This window comes from Trichechus manatus, unplaced genomic scaffold (genome assembly GCF_000243295.1).
Source record: "Trichechus manatus latirostris isolate Lorelei unplaced genomic scaffold, TriManLat1.0 scaffold00083, whole genome shotgun sequence".
Classification (NCBI taxonomy): Eukaryota; Metazoa; Chordata; class Mammalia; order Sirenia; family Trichechidae; genus Trichechus; species Trichechus manatus.
Window position 1 is genome coordinate 10695886 of NW_004444019.1, and position 20424 is coordinate 10716309.

Consider the following 20424-nt stretch of genomic DNA (forward strand, 5'->3'; position numbering starts at 1 on the left):
CTGAAATTAAAATGTGTATTTGCTTTAAAAGGTGTAAGAGGAATAAAAAATTAACCTTTCGTATGTGTTCAGAAAAATCCTGAAGTTCTTTAGTTAAAAAAAAAAAATTGAATGCCAGCAGATAGAAGTCAGCTTAATACTGTGCAGTAGTAATGTATCTGCACTCTACTCAGATCTGCGTTTGTAATTTCAGTCTTTGTGCCAATAGATTTCGTAGCATGTGTCCAGGGTTATTTTTTGAAATATCTTTCAGGGTTTTTTTCTATTTAAAATTAAACTATAAGTGAATGGTGCTTTGTAAAAGTCTGCAATTAGAATTATTCTTATCAGTTGTAAATTATTCTAGAGTATCAATTTAAGAGTAACAATTTAGGGAACAGCCTCTCTTCACCAATTTATTCATATGTTAAGATCCAGAGGCTATAATTAGATCTGCATGGTTCAGCACTACCAAAAGTGGATAACTTGCAGAAAGCACAACTTCAGGGAAAACTAATGAAAAGAAGTGAATCTGATTCTACTCAATTCAGGAATTGACTGTGCAGAACTGTGTGTGACAGACATTGTCCTATCTCCCTTAGCCCCTTTTTGAAATATTCCTTTTACACATATCATATAAGTATTTGATTCTGCCTCCGAAGGTCCAGTTAGGGGTTTTATGTAACAGAAAGAAGGAAAAGATTACTGTCAGACCATATTGGAATTTCATTGTTAAATTTCCCCCTTTGTTTTTTGCCTACAGAATGCACCGGCAAGGAAGTCCAACCCAGTCTCCTCCCGCAGACACATCCTTCAGCAATCGCAGGGGAAGACAGCTGCCACAAGTGCCAGTGAGAAGCGGCAGTATAGAACAAGGTATCCGATAAAGGGAGATCATTGTCCAAAAATCTTGGGTTTGAGAACCTCCTAGTTTTATACTCATTTTTCAGATGAATAGTATTTTTATTTTATGTAGTTTGTTGAAGGAGCCATGGTGGCATAGTGGTTAATCGCTCAGCTGTTAACCAAAAGGTCAGTGGTTCGAACCCACCAGCCACTCCACCCAAAATGTGGTAGTCGTCTTCCATTTACAGCCTTGGAAACCCTATGGGGGTCACTATGAGTTGGGATCCACTCGATGGCAGTGGGTTTTGGGTAGTTTGTTGAATCCTAAGAATTTAAGTTTCTTAGACTTTTATCTCCAGCACCTGGTTATAGTGGTTCATGGCATTATACTCAGTTTTTGCTGAGTGAGTAAATGAATGAATTTTAGATAGTAATTTAAAAGAATTGATTGAGCCCTGGAAACACCTTTATTCAAAGAGGTAAAGGAAGAAAATAAAATTTCAAAAACTTCAGTACAATGTGGTATTTTATGTGCTAAAAGGAGACTTATTTTACCTCGTTTTAAAAACATGTTTTTTAATCAAACACTTGATCATATTGAAGGCTTTACTAGTGTTCTTTATTTTAATTTAATTGGCAATATCTTGTTTTTTTTTTAATATGTTTGATGATGAAAAATTACTTAGAGCACACATTTTAGTGTTATTTTCAATAGTTTGTTACTTTCAGTTTCCCTTATTTCAAGCAGAGAGAGAGGGTGTTGTGTGTTTGTTTTGATAGTGGAAACTAACTTCACTAAATTACCTGGGCTAGATGATTTAATACTGCATTAAAATGAAAAATAGTCTCTATTTTCTTCATATAACTCAAGGTGTGATCCCAAGTCTCAAGATGAAATGATTATCAGTATTTGTTATGACATGTTTCATATCAGGGGTTTGTTAAGCAATTTTACTGACAAAATTTCTAATTTGGAGTTGCAATATAAATACAATGGACTTACGTGTATTAAGACACATACGGAAGATCTTTATATACTATGAAGCAACTGAAAGGTTAACATTTTGAATATTTTTTCCAACAGTGTCGGTTGTTACTGATATAAAACGTGTATTTTATTCTGTATCAGTGGTTCTGGGTATGTCATAAGGGTAAATGATGACTCTGTGCACCAGTGTTTTACTTATTTAATTGAAGTGCTTTACTGAATGTATTACAGAAATGTTAAAGATCTAAGAAGATAAAAGCATTGTTTCAAAGACCGATACAGCATAGTTTGTCATGCAGAGTACTTGATAATAGAAAAAAATTAGCATAGAGCTTAAAAGGTATCACCTTATTAATAGAGAAATACTGGTACAGTAAACTCTGGATTTTTATTTTTAAAAGTAATACATCATGTTGATGAACCATGCTTTAATTTTCAGGGTTGTTATAGGGTATTCTTTTAGTTAATGAGGAAAATGTTTTGTGAAACTCTGACTTTCTTTTCTAAAATACCAATTAATGCATTTGAATGATCAGTTCAGATGTTTAACGAACTTTCTCTTTTCTGGGAATATTTTGAGAAGATTATTCATAATTAATTTTATTAAGACTCTAGCAATAACCCAGATGAAATTGTTTTAAAATTTACTTTTTTAAAAAACAAAAGTTGGTGTGTATTTAAATTATCCATTCATGAATTCCTGTTGCACAACTAGAAAAAAATTATAAATTTTGGTGTTTAGCTACAGTTCAGTGTTACTGATCATATTTTGCTAAAGACTAATATCCAGAAAGTTTGTTCCTAAAATTCTTTGCATTTCCTCCAATTGCAAATAAAACACTACCGGTTTCAAAAGCACATGAAGGTACTACATACAACTCTTATGCGATAAGATTATAGTTGTATTATTTATGTAGAAATAAGAATTACTTCTACAAAATCTGTTGGATTGTATGTTCGATTTTGGTTTTTAAAGTTTATGTTTTATTGTTAATATCAATGTTACTATTTATGATATTTGTATTCACAGTTGTTTTTCAGAATCAATCATCAATTTGTAAAGATTGAATTGAGGTGGGAAGAAGGGGATGACTGAGGATGAAACTGATGGAGTTATTATTTTCATATTTAATACCACAAATATGCTAGTAAACACTTGGTTATTTGAGGTTCCTGAAATATATGATCTCGGTAGTCATATAAATATACCCATTAAAAAATGATAGCAAACATATATTATTATATCTAAGTGTTCTTTTGTAATTAAAATAGATCTGTTTTATTTTCTGATGTTATTATGTGCTTTGGGACTTTTGCTAAATGCTAATACTGTGCACCATCATCTTATTTTGGGTCTATTTCAAACTGAATAGTTCAAAGGACAATTTTGTTTGTCCTAAAACATTTTTAAAAGTAAATTTATAATTTGATTCATGAGCTAGACAGGATTTACCGCATTTTATTTTTAAGATTGATTTCATTGTTGTTCTTAGGGCTATAGAATTATATAGTTGATTTTTGTTTTTTTTCTTTTAGTATTATTTATTAAACTTTTGTTCTGTCTCCTATGAAGATAAACACTGCCTGCAATTTATTTGCAATTAATTACGCCTGTACTGCACTTGACTTCCTTTCTTCCTTCCTTCCTTTCTTCTTTTCTGTTTATTCATTTGTTTTTATTTTTAACATAAGTTGATTTTCTTCATTGAGAATCGAGTTGATAAGCAGTTGATTGGTAAGAGCAAATATTTCAAATGCTTTAGATTCCTGGATAGAGATACAACTTCTTGATGAACTTATAAAATAACTTTGTTCATACACATTTTGCAGATACAATTATCTCCATTATTGTTTTTAGGATATGTATTGGGATGATTTGATTGTTTGATTGGATTTGTTTTCTCTTGTGATTTGAATTTACTACTGTCTCTTTTTAAAAGCAATCTTATTTTAATGACTAAGCTATCACCTGAAAAGACATGTTTGCTTAATTTTTCAAAAAGTATTTTGAAGTTTCCTCTAAAAATTAGAAATGCCAGCCTGTTTGCTACGTGGAATCTGATGATTATGTTGGCGTATATTTAGGAGAAAAGAAGAGGAGTGATTACGATACAGATTTTGAAATTAAGTAGTTGAAAAAGTAGCCTTACATTTTAGATAACTGTAATGGTACGTGATAATTGAGAGCAAAGACTTCCAAGAAATTTCTCTGGTTGTATTCCAATATTATATTTTAGTGTACCCAATATGTAGAGTAAAACTGAAAGCAGCATAATCAGTTGTATTAAAAGAAAAGGTTGGGTGGCTTTCTGAAACCAACCAAGTGATGTTCTTTGATGCTCAACTGGTTGTTTTGTAAAGAAGAAGTATTTAGACATAGTTCAAAAACTAACACCTAGTGGTGTGCCAGTTATGTTTAATGTGTTCTATTACATTAGCTACCTAAAATTCTAATGATATTCCATTTCAGAAATAGATAGGCTATTATTTATCAGTAGGCATTACATTGACAAGGAGGTATATTTAAAGCTTTATGAAATACGTAAGAAATATAATCTTCAGAGGAGCTAGTAATTTCACTTTGAGGTATTTTAATAAAATTGGAGGAGGAAGAGAGAATTACTTAAACTAGCATTTTTTTTTTGCATGTGGAAAGTATTATAGAATATTTTCCACAGTGGAAAGAAAATGCCTACTATTTAGTAAAAAATGAAATTTACTTTTTATTATATGAAATTTTAAATTATCTAAAATGCTATCATTTTTGAAATGATAAAAATTTTAATTATGAGCATTAAATATGTTTTGAAATACATTTACAATAAAGAATCAAACATTTAAATTAAAATGTATTAAAATTAGCGCTGAACTGTTATGCAGTTCTGAAAGGGCAAGAAAAAAATACCATGAACTATACTCTTCAAATGCCAAGCATTAATTTTCCAATGTTTCTTTTTTTCATTTTACATTGTTAAATTGTTATAGTCATTCTTTCTTTGATTGATTTTAGTGCCATATTTGAGACTTCCTCATGGTTTGTCATTGTATTATCATGTCACATTTATATGTTATACATTTCTATTATTCATGCCATTGTCTTAATTCATATTTCCATGTCTAACTATAAATTTGCTGATTTCTTTCTTTTGTTTCCATCATTATATGCATTTAATTCATTGAAGAACAAGAAAAATATAACTCTTCCACAAAAGGTAAATATTAATGTAACTTTTTAACCATTTAATGTTGTTACTTTTTTGTTATATATAAGAGTTATATAACTATTTATTGAAATAATGAGCACAATTATTTAACAGGGAATTATTTCCCTGAAATGACTCTGTAGGGCATTTAGTATTAATTACTTCATATTATGAGCTGTTCAGAATTTATCTACAATGACAACTAGAAAACAGTTCTCTTTGGAAAATAGTAATAGATTTTTTATTTGTTTTTGTTCGCTTGTTTTTGTTTCCCTGCCCTCATAGATAAACGATTTAATTCTTAACTACTGCTAGAGTAATACCTGGGTGCAAAGGAGTAGAAAATCCCTGGATTTTCCCTTCCAGATAGTAGTAACATTACTGAATACTGTGGCCCCCACTGCAGTCATGCATCTGGGGTGTGGCTGCCTAAATATTACTCCTTTTGGCCTCAATTTTTTATGATACCCATTAATTCTGTCTTCCTGAGGGATACAGAAAAAGCAAACCATTCAGCCTCAGTGTTGACACATTGCTGACCTGCTACCTTATTGCCTTCTGGATCACATTTTCTTTTAGATCTTTGCACTTGAGTTCCAGATAGGTCCAGGCCTCATCCTACTCTCATGTGCTGCCCACACCATTTCCTATTCCATGTTACTGTTGGCATGATAATCAAACACTTTAACATGCTTTTTCAGCTTGATATATTATTAACATAAAATACTTAAAATATATATAATTCTGTATAGTTTTTAAAAAGTATATTTCCTCAATATATGAATGTGAATTAGTGATTGAATTATTTTTTGCCCTTATTAATCCTCAGAGTTAGTTCTGAGAGCAGCATCATCCATATTTTATGGATGAGGAAACTCAGGTTCAGAGAATTGAAGAGATTTGCCCATTCGTATTGCTAAGGAGTAGTAGACTACAAAACTAAGTCTTTTTACCTTGACTTTCTTCCTCTATACTTTGGTGCATCCCATTTTAAAAGGCATAGATCCCAAACATACTTCTCTAACTCTTAATATATTGAAATATATGTTATTTATGCACCTCAGTATTACAAAGTGAAAATGGGAGATAATAATATTCAATTACTTATTTTAGCTTGCATTTATAAAAATATAATTATATTTATATTCTAGCATATAATGTACATATTCTGGCATAGTGTCTGAAATACTAGGCAGTAAATAGATATTAATAAAAAATAAAATATCATTCAATGAGTTAAGGTGTTTTTGATGTGTTGGTTTTACATAGATTTTTGACCATCCTGAATTTTAAAATGAGATGCCATAAACCCACACTTTAGGTTCAACAGTACAAAAGTGGCCAATATATTTCATTTGTAAATAGACTCAGAAAAATTTAGTTGGGTTGACGAGATAAGTTTTAGTGTGATAAAAGCATTAGAATTTCATATTGAGAGTGAGTTACGACCTAATTCATTTATCTGAAAGAAAGTAAAACGTAATAATTCTTTAGAGCTCTCCCATATATATTGGAAGTTATAATTAGGTAATCAAAACAAAGTCTATAAGTGGTACAACCTAAAGTCTTCATGAAGTATGTACATTTAAGATCTCATTATAGAGCATGTCAGTTTGTTACAGTTTTAGAGGGTCAGTGTATCCTTGTGTCCTAGCTGGGAGCCCTGATGGCACGATAGTTAAGAGTTCTGCTGCTATCCAAAAGGTTGGCAGTTCGAATCCACCAGCCATTCCTTGGATACCCTATGTGGCAGTTCTACTCTGTCCTATAGGGTCACTATGAGTTGGAATCAACTCGACTGTAGCAGGTTCAGTTTTTTTTTTTTGGTGTACTGAGAGGTATCGTCATCCTGCCAAGTCTTTCTCAGAGGTAGGATGTGCAGATGCTTTACAGAATCAGCCACATGGCTGAAAACAACCAAAGAGGCAAGTCGCAGATTGTCTCCATCAAGGCACAGAGTAGCAGAAGATGCTGTGCCTCTCCCATGGGATTTTAGGTTAAAAAAGCTCAGAAAGGATAGAGGCAAGTTCAATAAATTTCTTTAAAGTCAAATTTTAGGCTCACATACCTCATAAGAAATGACAAGCGTTGTTTAACGTAGAAACCCTATTGTAGCGAACTGAAGTCCTTCTACTCTGAGATCTATCATATTGCAGAATTCAGGTTAGTATTAGTACTCCCTGGGAGCCCTGATGGCACAGTAGTTAAGAGCTTGGCTGCTAACCAAAAGGTCAGCAATTGGAATCCACCAGCCACTCCATGGAAACCCTGTACGGCAGTTCTAATCTGTCCTGTAGGGTTGCTCTGAGTCAGAATCAACTTGACAACAGTGGATTTGGTTTTGGGTTTGGGTAGATAAGGATTGAATAGCACCATTCCTAGCTGACAGTACAGGATGAAAGTTTCCTTAAGCAGAATTTATTTCTGATGAACTGTAGATGAAGTAGTAGGATGATGAACAGTCCCAGTTTGGTAGCGACTGAGGTGTTTCCCATGATGCAAGACATTCGGTGCTAAAATCAGGACAGTCCTGGGCAAATTAGGCTGGTTAGTCACCCTAACTCCCGAGCTGTCATGGCCAAGTGGTTAAGGCATTGGACTCAAAATCCAGTGGGGTTTCCCTCACACAGGTTCAAATCTTGCTAACAGAATCCCCTTTAAGGAACCCTGGGAGCGCAATGGTGAAGCGCTTGGCTGCTAGCCAAAAGATCGGCTGTTCAAACCCACCAGTGGCTCCAAGGGAGAATAATACCTGGCAATCTTCTCCTATAAAGATTACAGCCTAGGAAACCCTGTGGGGAAGTTCTACTCTGTCCTATAGGGTCACTAGGAATCAACTGGACTGCACGCAACAACGACAGTCACCCTAACTGTAGGGGGCCAGTCTATTGATTTTCCACTTATGTTTGTAAGCCCACATAAGGGGAGGTGTAAAATACTATTAACATTATTAATAGTGGATAGAATTTATTGAGCACATACCATATACATATATATATCAGTGACTCGATTAAGAGTATTATTTATCTCATTATATATTCACAACCACTGAGACATAGCTGTTAATACCTTCATTTTCCAACTGAGAAAACTAAAGCTTATGAAGGTTAAAAACTTACCTCATCAGTCATTCATCTAGTAAGTGGTTGCACCAGGAATTAGACACAGGCCTCACTCCAGAGACCTTATTCTTAACCACTTTGCTCTGTGTGTTCTCCAACAATTGATTTTATTAAACCAAAAAACATTTATTGAGTACTTGCTGTGCATGCATTGTCACATGATTATAGTAACATGCACAACTGCAAGGGAGGTCTTTTCACTATTGTTTTATAAAAATAAAATGAAAGGAGTCAAGTAAAATGCCTAAGGTAACAATGCTTCTGTGTGACAGAACCAGATTTTGATTCCACAGTCCACTGCTCTCTGTTGCTGTAACACCTACCATTTATGACACCAGGATCTTGGAGCTGCCCACTTAGGCATCCGACTCCCCCTGAGGGACCCCATTCAACTAAGTATTCTAATATCTTGCTTGCCTCTCAAATTACCATGTAACTTGAGAAAAGGAAGCCAGTGCATTTCAAAAAGATATCTATTATATCCTCAGTTTCCCAAGAGCTAACTGAGGAGCTGTAAATGTTCATACTACTGTGTTTACCTTTTACGTCCTTCTTTTATGTTGAAAGCTGAGAGACCTTATCATTTTAGGCTTCGCATACTGCTTTATAGGCATATATTAAATGATTCGTTCTAAAAGTAAGCCAATTTTTCCCTCTCTGCTACATTTCTTGGACAGTTTTAAAGAGCCCATGAATGTAGTTTGGGGGCATCGAAATAATGATAAAAGAAGATCAAAACTGAACCAGAAATTAAATGACTTCCAGGTGAGAAAAAATGTTATTGTCATAATACATTTCTAATTTATATGACTTTAGATTGTAATTCTTGAGTGCATTAACTTTTTGGATTTTGGAAGCAGTTTTGTATCATTACAAAGCACATTATACTATCTTTACTACAAATATTAATTTACTCTATCATAAAAGATGTATAATTTACACCCATGAAAAATGAGAGGCAATTAGACTTCAAGTGACTAAATTATTTAAAAAGGAATAAAGAGTAAGTAGAATTTTGTTGCTTTTTGTTTTCTTGTTTCCCTGATAAAATATATAATAATTACTGTAACTAGATCATAGGGGCTGTTTAAGGATTGTCTATAGTCACTGCATTTTTAAGTACAAGATTTCCATAATAAATCTTAAATAAATTACCTGTGCTTTCCTTCTTTAAATATTGGCAAGAACAGTTTGACTGCTAAGTCATGCATAATATAGTTTTTATGAATCTATTTAGTATTCATTTTAATTAGGTGGAATTTATATAAAAAAGTGAAAACATAAATTTTAATTCTTTCCTGTTACATTAGTTATTGTATAGATGATATTCGCACATTTATTTTAATAGTATACTGTAGTTGTGAAACATAAGAGCAAATTATGTAACATGACTTGCTAAAATAAGTAAACTGATTTGTATGTTTTTCTGAATCAACATTATTTTAACTGTCATTAAGTAGCAAGGGAGTTCAATTTTATTGACATTTTTATTGTTATTTAATGTATGCATGTTGGAATCCCGAGGTGAAACAAAAGGGTTAAGCTCTGGACTACTAACTGAAAGGTTGGCAGTTCAAAGCCACCCAGAGGTGCCTCAGAAGAAAGACCTGACAATCTGCTTCCAAAAAGTCACAGCCTTGAAAACCCTATGGAGCGCAGTTCTATTTTGCACACACAGGGTCGCCACGAGTCAGAATCAATTCGCGGGCAACTTTGTTTTTTAATATATGCATATTAGGCCAGGTGATCTATTTCCCTGTTGTTATATGTTAGGATTCCAAAAGTGCAAGTTTCTTAATCTTCCTAGGCATTACTTTTGAACACTTATTATTTATGAATCCTCATTCATAAATATTTAGAGCTCCAATAGTGTCTGATTTGTCCATTCATATTTTTTACTACAAACCCATAAATATTGCTGCCATTCTAGCCTCCTCTTTAAACTACGAAGGTACAGAGGGTGAAGCAGCCCAAACAGAACAGCTCAGAATTTATGATTTTCACCCTGTTTTCCTATTCTGCTGATTCAACTGTATTCATTTATAATATTAGTATATATATTTTTTAACTTCAAAGTATTTGACACTTACCTCAACTGAGCCTCAACTTGTAAGAGATACTCACTTGAAGGAATAAATCATTATGCCTTTCTTCATGGGCTGTGTGGAGAAAGTACAAAGGAAAACAGAAGTCAGGCAAGCATCTAGCCATGTGGATAGACTCTTTTATGCTTTTTCTCTAAAGGTACATATATCCCCTAACTATTGTACAATGTGGGAAAATACTGTAAATAAATTGACTTTGAATTTAGCAAAGACAGTATTTAAGTTATGCCCCATCAAGCCTTTCAAGATAGAGTCTGTCGTAATCCGTGTTGTTGGAATAATGACAAATTATGGATAAACATGTTAGCAATCACTTGGGATAAACAACATGACCCCTTCAATGATTGATTTTGTTATCCCCAGAGAAGAAGCCTTAGTTACATGAACTGTCCCTCATGAAGACTGTATTCCAAGAAGCGCCTCATAAGGAAGTTAGTGCTCTCTCTCAAAATCTAAATATGTTTTTAAAAAAAACTATTTAATTCTGTTTAAAGGAGCTCTGGTAGTGCAATGGTTAAATGTTCAGCTGCTGACCAAAAGTTTGGTGGTTCGAACCCACCCAGCAGCTCCTAAGGAGAAAGAAAGACAAGATGATCTGCTTCACTAAAGATTCCAAAAAACGATCATAACCAAGAAAACCCTATGGGGCAGTTGTACTCTGTCACATGGTGTCTCTATGAGTCAAAATCAACTCAACAGCACCTAGCAACAGCAACAGTCCTGCTTAACACAAAAGGGCAAGGTAAAATGAACGTTCTTTCATCAAGAGCCTGACTTTCTCAACTCTCGATGCTAGTATTTTCAGACAGGTTAGGATTGTTGACTCTGAGAAGTGACATTTGCCCAAACTTTGCTTTAGATAGTACAGTCAAAATAAACATGCTAGAGTAAGAGATGGTCTCGTGGTTTTGGCTTTAGTGAGCTTTGACTGATTAGATATACAAATTGCCTATTTCACCTTTGCCAGTATTGCATTTCAGTTGTCTGTACCAGAGCACAGGTTATTTTCTTTAAAAACCCTTAAAGACAATGTGGTATTTTCATTTAACACATATTATTGTTGCATTTAATGTTTCTCATACTGGGCAGATGTTATCTTTTCTTCTGTTATTACAAAGTCACAAGGGAAACAACTTGGGACATTTCTGCACTTACAAATTAAAATTCACTTTATTCCAGGAAGATGACCCAGAACTTAGGTATCTCTACATAGTCAAAATATTTGTAAACATTTCATCTTTATGTATATATAGTGTTTATGTATGTGGAGGATGGAGGGTAGATAACTATTATATTAAAGTTTCTTCATACACTTGTTTGACTCCAAAAATAAGGATAAACATGAAAGGAATGCATTATTTTTTTAATGAAAAAAGTAAACAATAGAAAATAGTGATGTAAAATATGACTGGTGAATTTTTTTTCCTTAAAGTCTATTGTTTTGGTAAATTGGCAAATTAAAAAATGTTGGAAATTAGATAATAAAGCAAGAGAAAAGGTCACTGTAATTTTTCATTATTTACAAATGTGAAACAAATTACCAATACCCTACTGAAATAATATAGAATATGGCAGCTGGTAGTTAGTGTGAGCAATCTCTTCATTTTACAAATAAAGACTCTGTGATGGAGAGATATAATAAGAATTCTCCAAAGTAACCTGGATGACCTGATGAATGGTGATGGGACTAAGACTATAATCTGTGCCTGGTCATTTTGCAATTCTGGGTTCTTTCCATTTTGCTGCATGGCTCCCAGATGGATGGAGAATGTTTATTCATCTTAATAATTCTTATTCTTCTAAACCCTAAACAGCTGTGAGCAGAGGCTAGTATTTTTGAATTTTAAAATATCAAACAATATTGATAGAATATTTTAAGATCTAGTTTATAAATTAAATTATGTCTATCTGTTCAGACTTTGAATAGTTTATACTGGTTATAGACTTGAGCTAAATCTTTTCATCTTTCATTACTTTTTAATTTCTGTATTTCTTATTATATTATCTATTGAATTTGAGTTCCCACTATCAGTGAAGTTATATCTTAAAATAAAAATACTCAAATATGCTGTGACACTATCTATAATTACAACTAGAAATACAGTCTCTAGTAAATGTCCTTATCTTTTTTTCCCACTCATGTCAATAATTGAGGCATTATGAGTGTTTCATTGATACTCCATTCTACTTGACAGCTTCCAAATATGTGGTCATTTATCATTGCCCTTTCTGAGAGATGCATTGAATCAAGGGTGTGGCTCCACTGTCATTGAACTCTCGTACTGCTGTAAATCATGGAAGCAGAGGCACTAATTTTTCTATTCATAAAGTGTGATAGCACATCCTAGTTAAGTAGACCTGCTTGATTATCCTGTCCAGATGTTATCATGTAGCACCTTTGGCACATGTGCTTGCTAACCTTGTTACAAAAATAAAATTCTTATAATATTTATGTTTTAATTTATCTCATAGAATACTTCATTATCACTATTCTTTTCTACCATCATATTTCACCTAAAACAATTGAAAAATATTGTAAAGTCTAAAAGTATATTAATATGGATTACTTTTTGCCTATAAACACAAACATTTGAAATTTCAAATTCATTTTAATTTCTAGATGCATAAGGAAATGTGAAAGATTTAAAGAAATCGGAGAACAGAGCAATGTATTTTCATATAAATGTAAATTCATGAATAACCTTTTAAAATATCTTTATGAAAGTTTAATGTTTAAATTATAATGATACTAAATTACACATAAGTAGAGAGTCCAGTCAAACAAAGGAAACCTTCAATGAGAAGAATTGACACAATAGCCTCAAAAATAACTTCAAATATATCAAAGACAAGTTAGCTCGGGACCAGGCAACCTTTCGTAATGTTATACATAAGGACGCCATGAATTGGAGTCAGCTCAATGGCATCTAACAATAACATACATTTGAAGTGTTTTTAAACAAGTTGCAAATGTCTGGTAAGTGAAAGGAGTTTCCCAGAAAATCACATTCTCCTGGGAGGAATGATATGGTAGAAGTTTTTCAGTGATGGGTTAGGGAAGATTTATTAAAGATTCTTAAGTTTTCCCCCCTCCCCCGCCCCTTAGTTCACACTCCCTTTTTAAGAAACTTATGAAGGGGATAGATCTAGAAAAATGGATATAGGCAAAAACACAATATTTGCAGCTGATTTCAGCCTGCTCACAGACTCATCAAAGATCATCCACAATGCTAGATTAAGAATTTTTAGTGAAGGGTGTGAAAGGAAGAGCAGTAATTATTTTAATCTGAGTCTATATTTTTGATAATATCTAATACTTTCCATTAGAGAATTATAATAAATTACAGTACTTTGTAAATTATATTTGCTCCTCTCATCCTGCATACTCTAATCAAAATTCTGTTTGTTGAGTTTTAGAGGACAAGAAAAGGCTTCACAAGTGTGGCTTTAATTTAACCCCTGAAGATAAGTTTCAGTTTGTTCTTGCTTAATTATAATGTTGAATTGATTTTTTACATATGTAGATTCAACTGATAAAAATGCCAGAGTGTAGAAATAGTATTGTATATAAAATAAAGCAGGTTTAAAGAAAAGTGATCACGTTCAATGAATATTTTTAGGTAAATCAATGTGTTTTTTAAAAATGCACAGTTTAACACATAATTCAGCTTATAGAAAGTACACTGAAAAATACCAACCTAAAAAAGACTGTTTTATAAAATTGCATTGTTAATTACATTTTAGGAGCTAAGGGAGATAAATCATTTGATATGCTATGACACTATCTATAATTATAACTAGAAATACCGTCTGTAGTAAATGTCCTTGTCTTTCGACTGTATCATATGAAGCTTATCATTTTCATTAGAAGACTAAATGAAATTGCATGATAATTATATTTATTGTAGAAAGTGAGAGGTGTTATTTAACTCTAGTATATGGCAGCTATGAAATTTCTTAAAACTAAAAACCCAAAAGACCCCCAATATTTTAAATGTCTTAGAAAGAAATGGCAACTGGTATTTTAATGATTTGGTTAGTTTTGTTAAGTTTACAATATTCAGAATCTTCTTAAAATGTGAATTTAATGCTAGGATTTATGGGAGAATTGAAAAGTATTTTATTTCAGTTTTGCTATTGGCATTAACATTGTTAAAATCATATAAAATTTAAATCATGATCAGTAATCATTCTTTTCAAAGTATTTTATTTGAACTCCCTGGGCTGTGGTTAATTTTACTTATAGTGGGATACTCAGCAAATGATCATATTCCAATGATTCAATTCACTTTTAATCATTACTAAATATCTATTACTCTTTTTAGAAATTATGTAAATTTAATGTAATCATATTTTCTGGTTCAAATTTGTGCTAAATACTCTATTTTAGTCCATAAACTTGGGTTACTGTTTAGATTGACATACAATCCAGAAAAAATGAATTTTTATTTCACAATATACAGTTAAAAGATAAAGTATGAAACAAACTAAATCTTTAATAAAGTTAAATAACTTCCAAATTCACACTGAAGGTTCTCTATTGATGTTTATTTAAAAACTTTTGGTGAAACATGATAATTTGTATAAACAAGTATTTCAGAATACACACTAATGTACTTATCATTGGTAAATAATGAGAAATACTAAAAAAAGTGTGCAATAATATATAAATATCTGAGTTTTTCATATGAGTAAGTAGATGATACACAGTTTACATTTTGCTTTGGGTTCTCCTTGGAATCCAAGAACAAGCAATAAGCATGGCATAGCAGTTGCATTATTATTGTAGAGTCAAAGTGTGCACTCATGCTTTTTAGTCATAATATTAATTTGGAAATTTTGTTTTCTTTTACAAATATAAAAGATGTCAGCTTTACCTTCTTTAGGAATAAAGACAATAAATAATCATTTTTGAAAGGTAAAAGTAAAGTCCTTTGAAACCATTTTAAAGAATCAGTTTAGTTGGGCTGCCACGGACTTCTTATGATTTAGTTTTGAATTTTGCAAAATGAAGATCTAAATGTAGCTATGTCATAAGCTAAGTAATCCTATTTAGAGAGGGGAGGTGCTGTCCTGACAAGGTTAAATCACGAGAATTGTTTCAGTGTGGTTAGGCCATTAACATTGGAAAATAATCTTTTCAGCATCTCAATAACTGTCCTTCATAAGAATAACATGATACTAGACATGAATGTTACAAAGCTATGAACTAATCAATGTCAAAAATTTCTTAAAATTAATATCATTTACTGAGAATAATTATGCTAACGTTATCATTTAAATCTGTTTTTATTACAAGCTGAGATTGCTTTGAACTGCTATAAGCTTTAATTACAGAGTACAACTGATTACAATTCATTTGACTTCCTCAAAGCTCAAAGTAAATGACTGAGCATGTGCTCAGAGGTACCCAGCCAGAAAGCAGAGAACAGATATTTGCCCGTTTTCTGATACGGCGTATGGCTTCTTACAAATATAGAATTTTTTCAATAAATTTCTCAATTCCTAATTACTCTCAAGTGAATTTTGCATTATAAAATTCATTGTTAATAGTTATTATTGTCAGATAGTTAATAACTTTCTCAACCTCTTTTCTCAAGCTCTTCATTAAACCATCCTCTAATCATAATAATAGTCACCATTTAATGTCTCTGAAGTCAAGATTTTCAAAGCAAGTTTGTATCATTGTATAACTTGCATAACCATGATGTTAAAGATTGATATTGTCTTTCTAATTTGTAGAATTTAAGCAAAGATAACCATTTAATAATCTGGTGCTTGAAGTATGATTAAAACAGGTAGCCACAAATTTCAAACTTAATGTACTTATCTCATGGGCTGTTAGTCTGTACTGGAACACACAAAAGAGCTACATATTTGCTTAATTTTTAAAGTAGGTATCAGTGTCTTTTATCAAGGCTGATGGGCCAAGTTTAATCATTGCAATGGAAACATTTGTCAGCAAGTGCCTTTATGAAACTTCTTGCCCGCATGTGGAAGTGAAGAGATGAAATCAGCAGTCAGGTCAATCAGATATGTCAACATTCCCATTAACTTTTAAAACAGTAGGGCCCTTGGCAAAAATTCCAATACATTAGTCACTAAAACATGTATATGTATATATATATATACACACACACACACAAAATGTAAAACATAAAAATTAACACTTGTTGTTTGCTGAGGTTGAGTAGCCTGGGCAATTGCAAAAGATAAGTTGTAAAAAATAAATAAATTTAGGCCTTAAACAGCACATATACAAGCTTTTGAAGACTTTTTCCTACACAAAGGTGTACCTTCAACTCTACTTCCTCCTTCAATCATAAAAACTCAAAAACTAAAGGCAAATTCTTGAAGCTAAGTTTCTTAAGATGGAATCTGACTTAAAAACAAAAAAACTTATGCTTTATTGAAGGATGCAGTCTTCCCCTTTAAATAGTTATACTTACTACTTAGGAGATTAATAAAAGCTTAACTTAATACATTTGTTTCCATACTATAAATCAAAGAAATACAGATTTTAAATAACATTTTCAAAGCTTATCAATTTCATATATGTGTTTCAGACATAGCCATCACATACAGAAGACTAATCCTTTCTCTTACTTAGTAAATCCATTTTGAGAACTGGCAAATATTTATGAGAAGTTACTGGTGGAAATTAATGATTTAATAAAGGATGCCTCAGAAAAGTAGCTACTTATCAAAACGTTTTAGGTGACTGCTGTTAGCCAAGGATGTTAAATGGGTGTGTGCCTTCATGTAAGCATGTGCATATATGTGTGATGTGTTAAGTATGCGTACTTGTTTTCTCTGTATATGTACATGCAACAGCCAGTTGATTAAATAAAAACATATTTTCACAATTAAACTTGGTTTCACATAATCATTTCTGAAGAGAATTGCAAGTATTTCATATCAGCTGAAGAAATAGGGTACTTATCTTTTGTTACTAACATTTGTGTTCCCCATTCTGTGTAATTTGAATCATGCTTGTCTTTAGATTAACAATTGCTAGTATTGTATACTCCGCTTTTTGTTTAGTTTATTAGTCATGTGTTACTTTTAAATTTCATTTAATTGAAGTCCTATCAAAAGCATTGAAATCTTAAACCATTCAGTTCCTAAAAGGTGCTTCACGTGTTTTAATAGGCTTCCATTGTGTGTTTTTACAGCAAGCTTAGTAGTGGAGGAGCGAACAAGACAAATGAAAATGAAAATGCATCGATTTAAGCAGACAACAGGGTCTGGTTCTAGTCAAGAACTTGATCGCGAGCAATATTCCAAGGTAAAACTAGTATCCGACCAGTAGTTTCCCTACTAGAAATGTACAGTGTGTACCAGGCAGAACTAGCAATCACAGAATTATATAAGAAATTATCATTCAAATGACAGTCTTGATTTCTACCAAAGCCTAAAAACCTCTCTACTCTTGATATTTTTTATAAAATATAACTTTGTTTATTAAATTAGTATTCATTAATTTGTATTTAATACTTTTTTCTAAAAAGAAAATTTGTAAATACTTGATATTAAAGTCACTTGATCGATCGTCACTTGTCAAATTTACGTAAATAAGCAAGCAGTATGTATATCAAGCCATTTTATTGCTTGAATATAATTTAATATTGCATTTAAATATTAAGATATATATTTTATAGTCTTAAATAATAGGTATATTTTACATTGATAGTCACTGTTGAGATTTGTTAATGAATAACAAAAATCATGTGATGTGAGTTTTTTTTAGTGATCCGTGTTTAATAAGAAAAGTAACTGATTTCAAACTTTTAGCAACTGAAATTCATATATTTTCAAGTGCTGATAAGCATTTAGTTTACATTTCAATGTTATTTTCTAAGGAAACACTAAAGAGTTTATAAACTACCAACTAATGTCTGATAATTCTAATTAAAGTGTGAATAGAATGTTATACTTAATGAAGTAATTTTGCATACATTATCTGATCTATTTAAAAATATTTTCATAATGCTGCGTAAATGACAGCAGAAACTATAGTTTATAGTTTGATGTCAAGAAGCCGTTTTGGAAGTAACGACTCCTTAGAAATTCAAAATTAAATAAAAACTACACTAAATTAATCCTGTTAGCGTGAAATATTGACCTAGAAAAACCTAATTATTTTTAAATAATGGAGATAGTTCATTATATAAGCAGATATTCAGAGACAGATACAAAAGACAGAGGTAGTTACAAAGTGTGGTAAATTTACCACCTAGGCTACCATAGAGCCATGTATTGTTGGATACCATCTGTCACTTTACACCTCAGGTCAGAAGAAGGATTTCAATTGAGACAATGCTGAGGGTCAGTCTCATTCAATGAGGCCCAACTCGCAAAGTCTGAAACAGCTTTTTTAAAAGTAAAATCAGTAAAGCAAAAAAAAAAAAAAAAATCAGTAAGCAAAGTATCTTGATGTTCCTTAGAGTTGCTGATTCCTGCTCCATGTATCTTCTCTGCAGCTTATTCTTTATGGTTTTATCACTTCATCAGCTTACTTGTCTGTCTTCTTTATGACTATCATCATCATTTTTGTTTTCTTTTACTACAAATTCAGTAAGAATTAGAAGGCAGGGTAATTTAGTATTTTTGTTCACAGTTGGATGCAGTTATTTGGAAAGGTTATTTAAACTGGAAATGCTTCATTAAAGCTGGAAATACTTCATAGATTTCTCAGCATTATATCATAGGATGAAGGCAAATAGGACAGACGGCAAGGGGGGTGGTTCGGGCCCATATAGGGAGCAAGAAAGAGGTAAGTAAAGGACAAGTAAAATACTAAAAGCCTTCTGGATTATTCTGAACTAGGATTCTGATCAATTAATAAATGGAAAAAAAATTTTCACAAAATGATGTGCTCTAGATGTCTAAGCTGCCACTTAGAACTTAGATCCATAAACAATCAAAAGTAGGTTTATCTTTTTTGGAAAATTCCAAATATACATAAATGCGTAATTGCCCATAGAAATTTAGAACTTGAAGTGATCTACTACTCCAACTTCTTTATATAGCAAAATATGACAAGTGAGACTCAGAAGAAAGGAGATGATTTACCAAAAGTATAAGGCCTCTTTTTGTAGTGATGAGACCTACAACTCCTGATATACGACATACACAGCAATTTGTTCTTATACTACTTCTTATATTATTGAAATTAACACATTATTCCAGCTTAATTCAAAAAGTTCTCATATAGATTTTAATTTGCATATAATTAATTAGCATGTTCTCTCTTTTCTCCCTCCTTTGCACGTTCCCTCTTTCTCTCTCATTGTGCTTAAACAGTCATTTCAAAACCTGTTACTTTCAAAACCTGTTACCTGTTAAACTTGATGCATAAATTAATGCTACTATATTACTTAAATAAAATTATAATATCAATAAATGTTAGATCAAAGATATGGTAACTTTAAAAACTGATAAGAATATAGGAAAAATATAAGTTAAAATCACATATATGAAGACTGCAGGGAGATATTTTTAGTTTAAGGTTTAAAGATTATCTCAGGACAATAGTTTCATAGGTTCATCCAGCCTCCATGGCTCCAGAAAGTCTAGAGTCCATGAGAATTTTAAATTCCATTGTACTTTTCCCCCCTTTTGATCAGGATTCTTCTATAGAATCTTTGTCAAAATGTTCGGCAGTGGTAGCTGGGCACCATCCAGTTCTTCTGGTCTCATGGCAGAGGAGGCAGTTGTTCATAGAGGCAATTAGCCACACATTCCATTTCCTCCTCCTATTCCTGACTCTCCTTCTTTAAATCTTAGACCAAAAATATTCTCTAAAGTCTTTTTAAAACCAAACAATAGCTTAACTAGTAAAGAACATCTGCCTCCAACATTATGCTCATTTAAGATCTATCTAGATGGGATCAAATTGACAATAGTAGCTTGAAATATTAGATAGGAAACTTAGGGGGCAGTGAGTCTATGTTAATAAACAACTCACAAAAGAAGGGTGACTATAGTTGCACATCTCAAAGAATGTAATCAGTATCACTGAATTGTTCATGTAGAAACCATTGAATTGGTGTATGTTCTGCTGTGTATATTCTCAACAACAAAAAAATAAAATAAATTATTTAAAAAAAATTAAATAATGTATGATTAGCTTATTTTTATTTTATATGCCAAGTAAAAGATAGATACTCTGCATTTTT

At 32.1% G+C, this 20424-nt stretch overlaps 1 protein-coding gene across 50 annotated transcripts in view; it reads left to right on the forward strand.

Annotated features, from left to right (window-relative positions):
* The window catches only part of RIMS1 (regulating synaptic membrane exocytosis 1), a 504415-nt gene that overhangs the window by 376961 nt on the left and 107030 nt on the right, over positions 1-20424 (forward strand). For 28 of the 50 annotated variants that reach the window (XM_004381365.1, XM_004381366.1, XM_023735893.1 and 25 more), the window contains 2 exons: positions 743-855; positions 17419-17531. In XM_004381365.1, coding sequence (XP_004381422.1) covers positions 743-855; positions 17419-17531 — 226 coding nt within the window. Of the gene's footprint in view, positions 1-742; positions 856-4995; positions 5026-17418; positions 17532-20424 lie in introns of all 50 variants that reach the window. The other 22 variants (XM_004381368.1, XM_023735915.1, XM_023735919.1 and 19 more) reach the window with 2 other exon arrangements.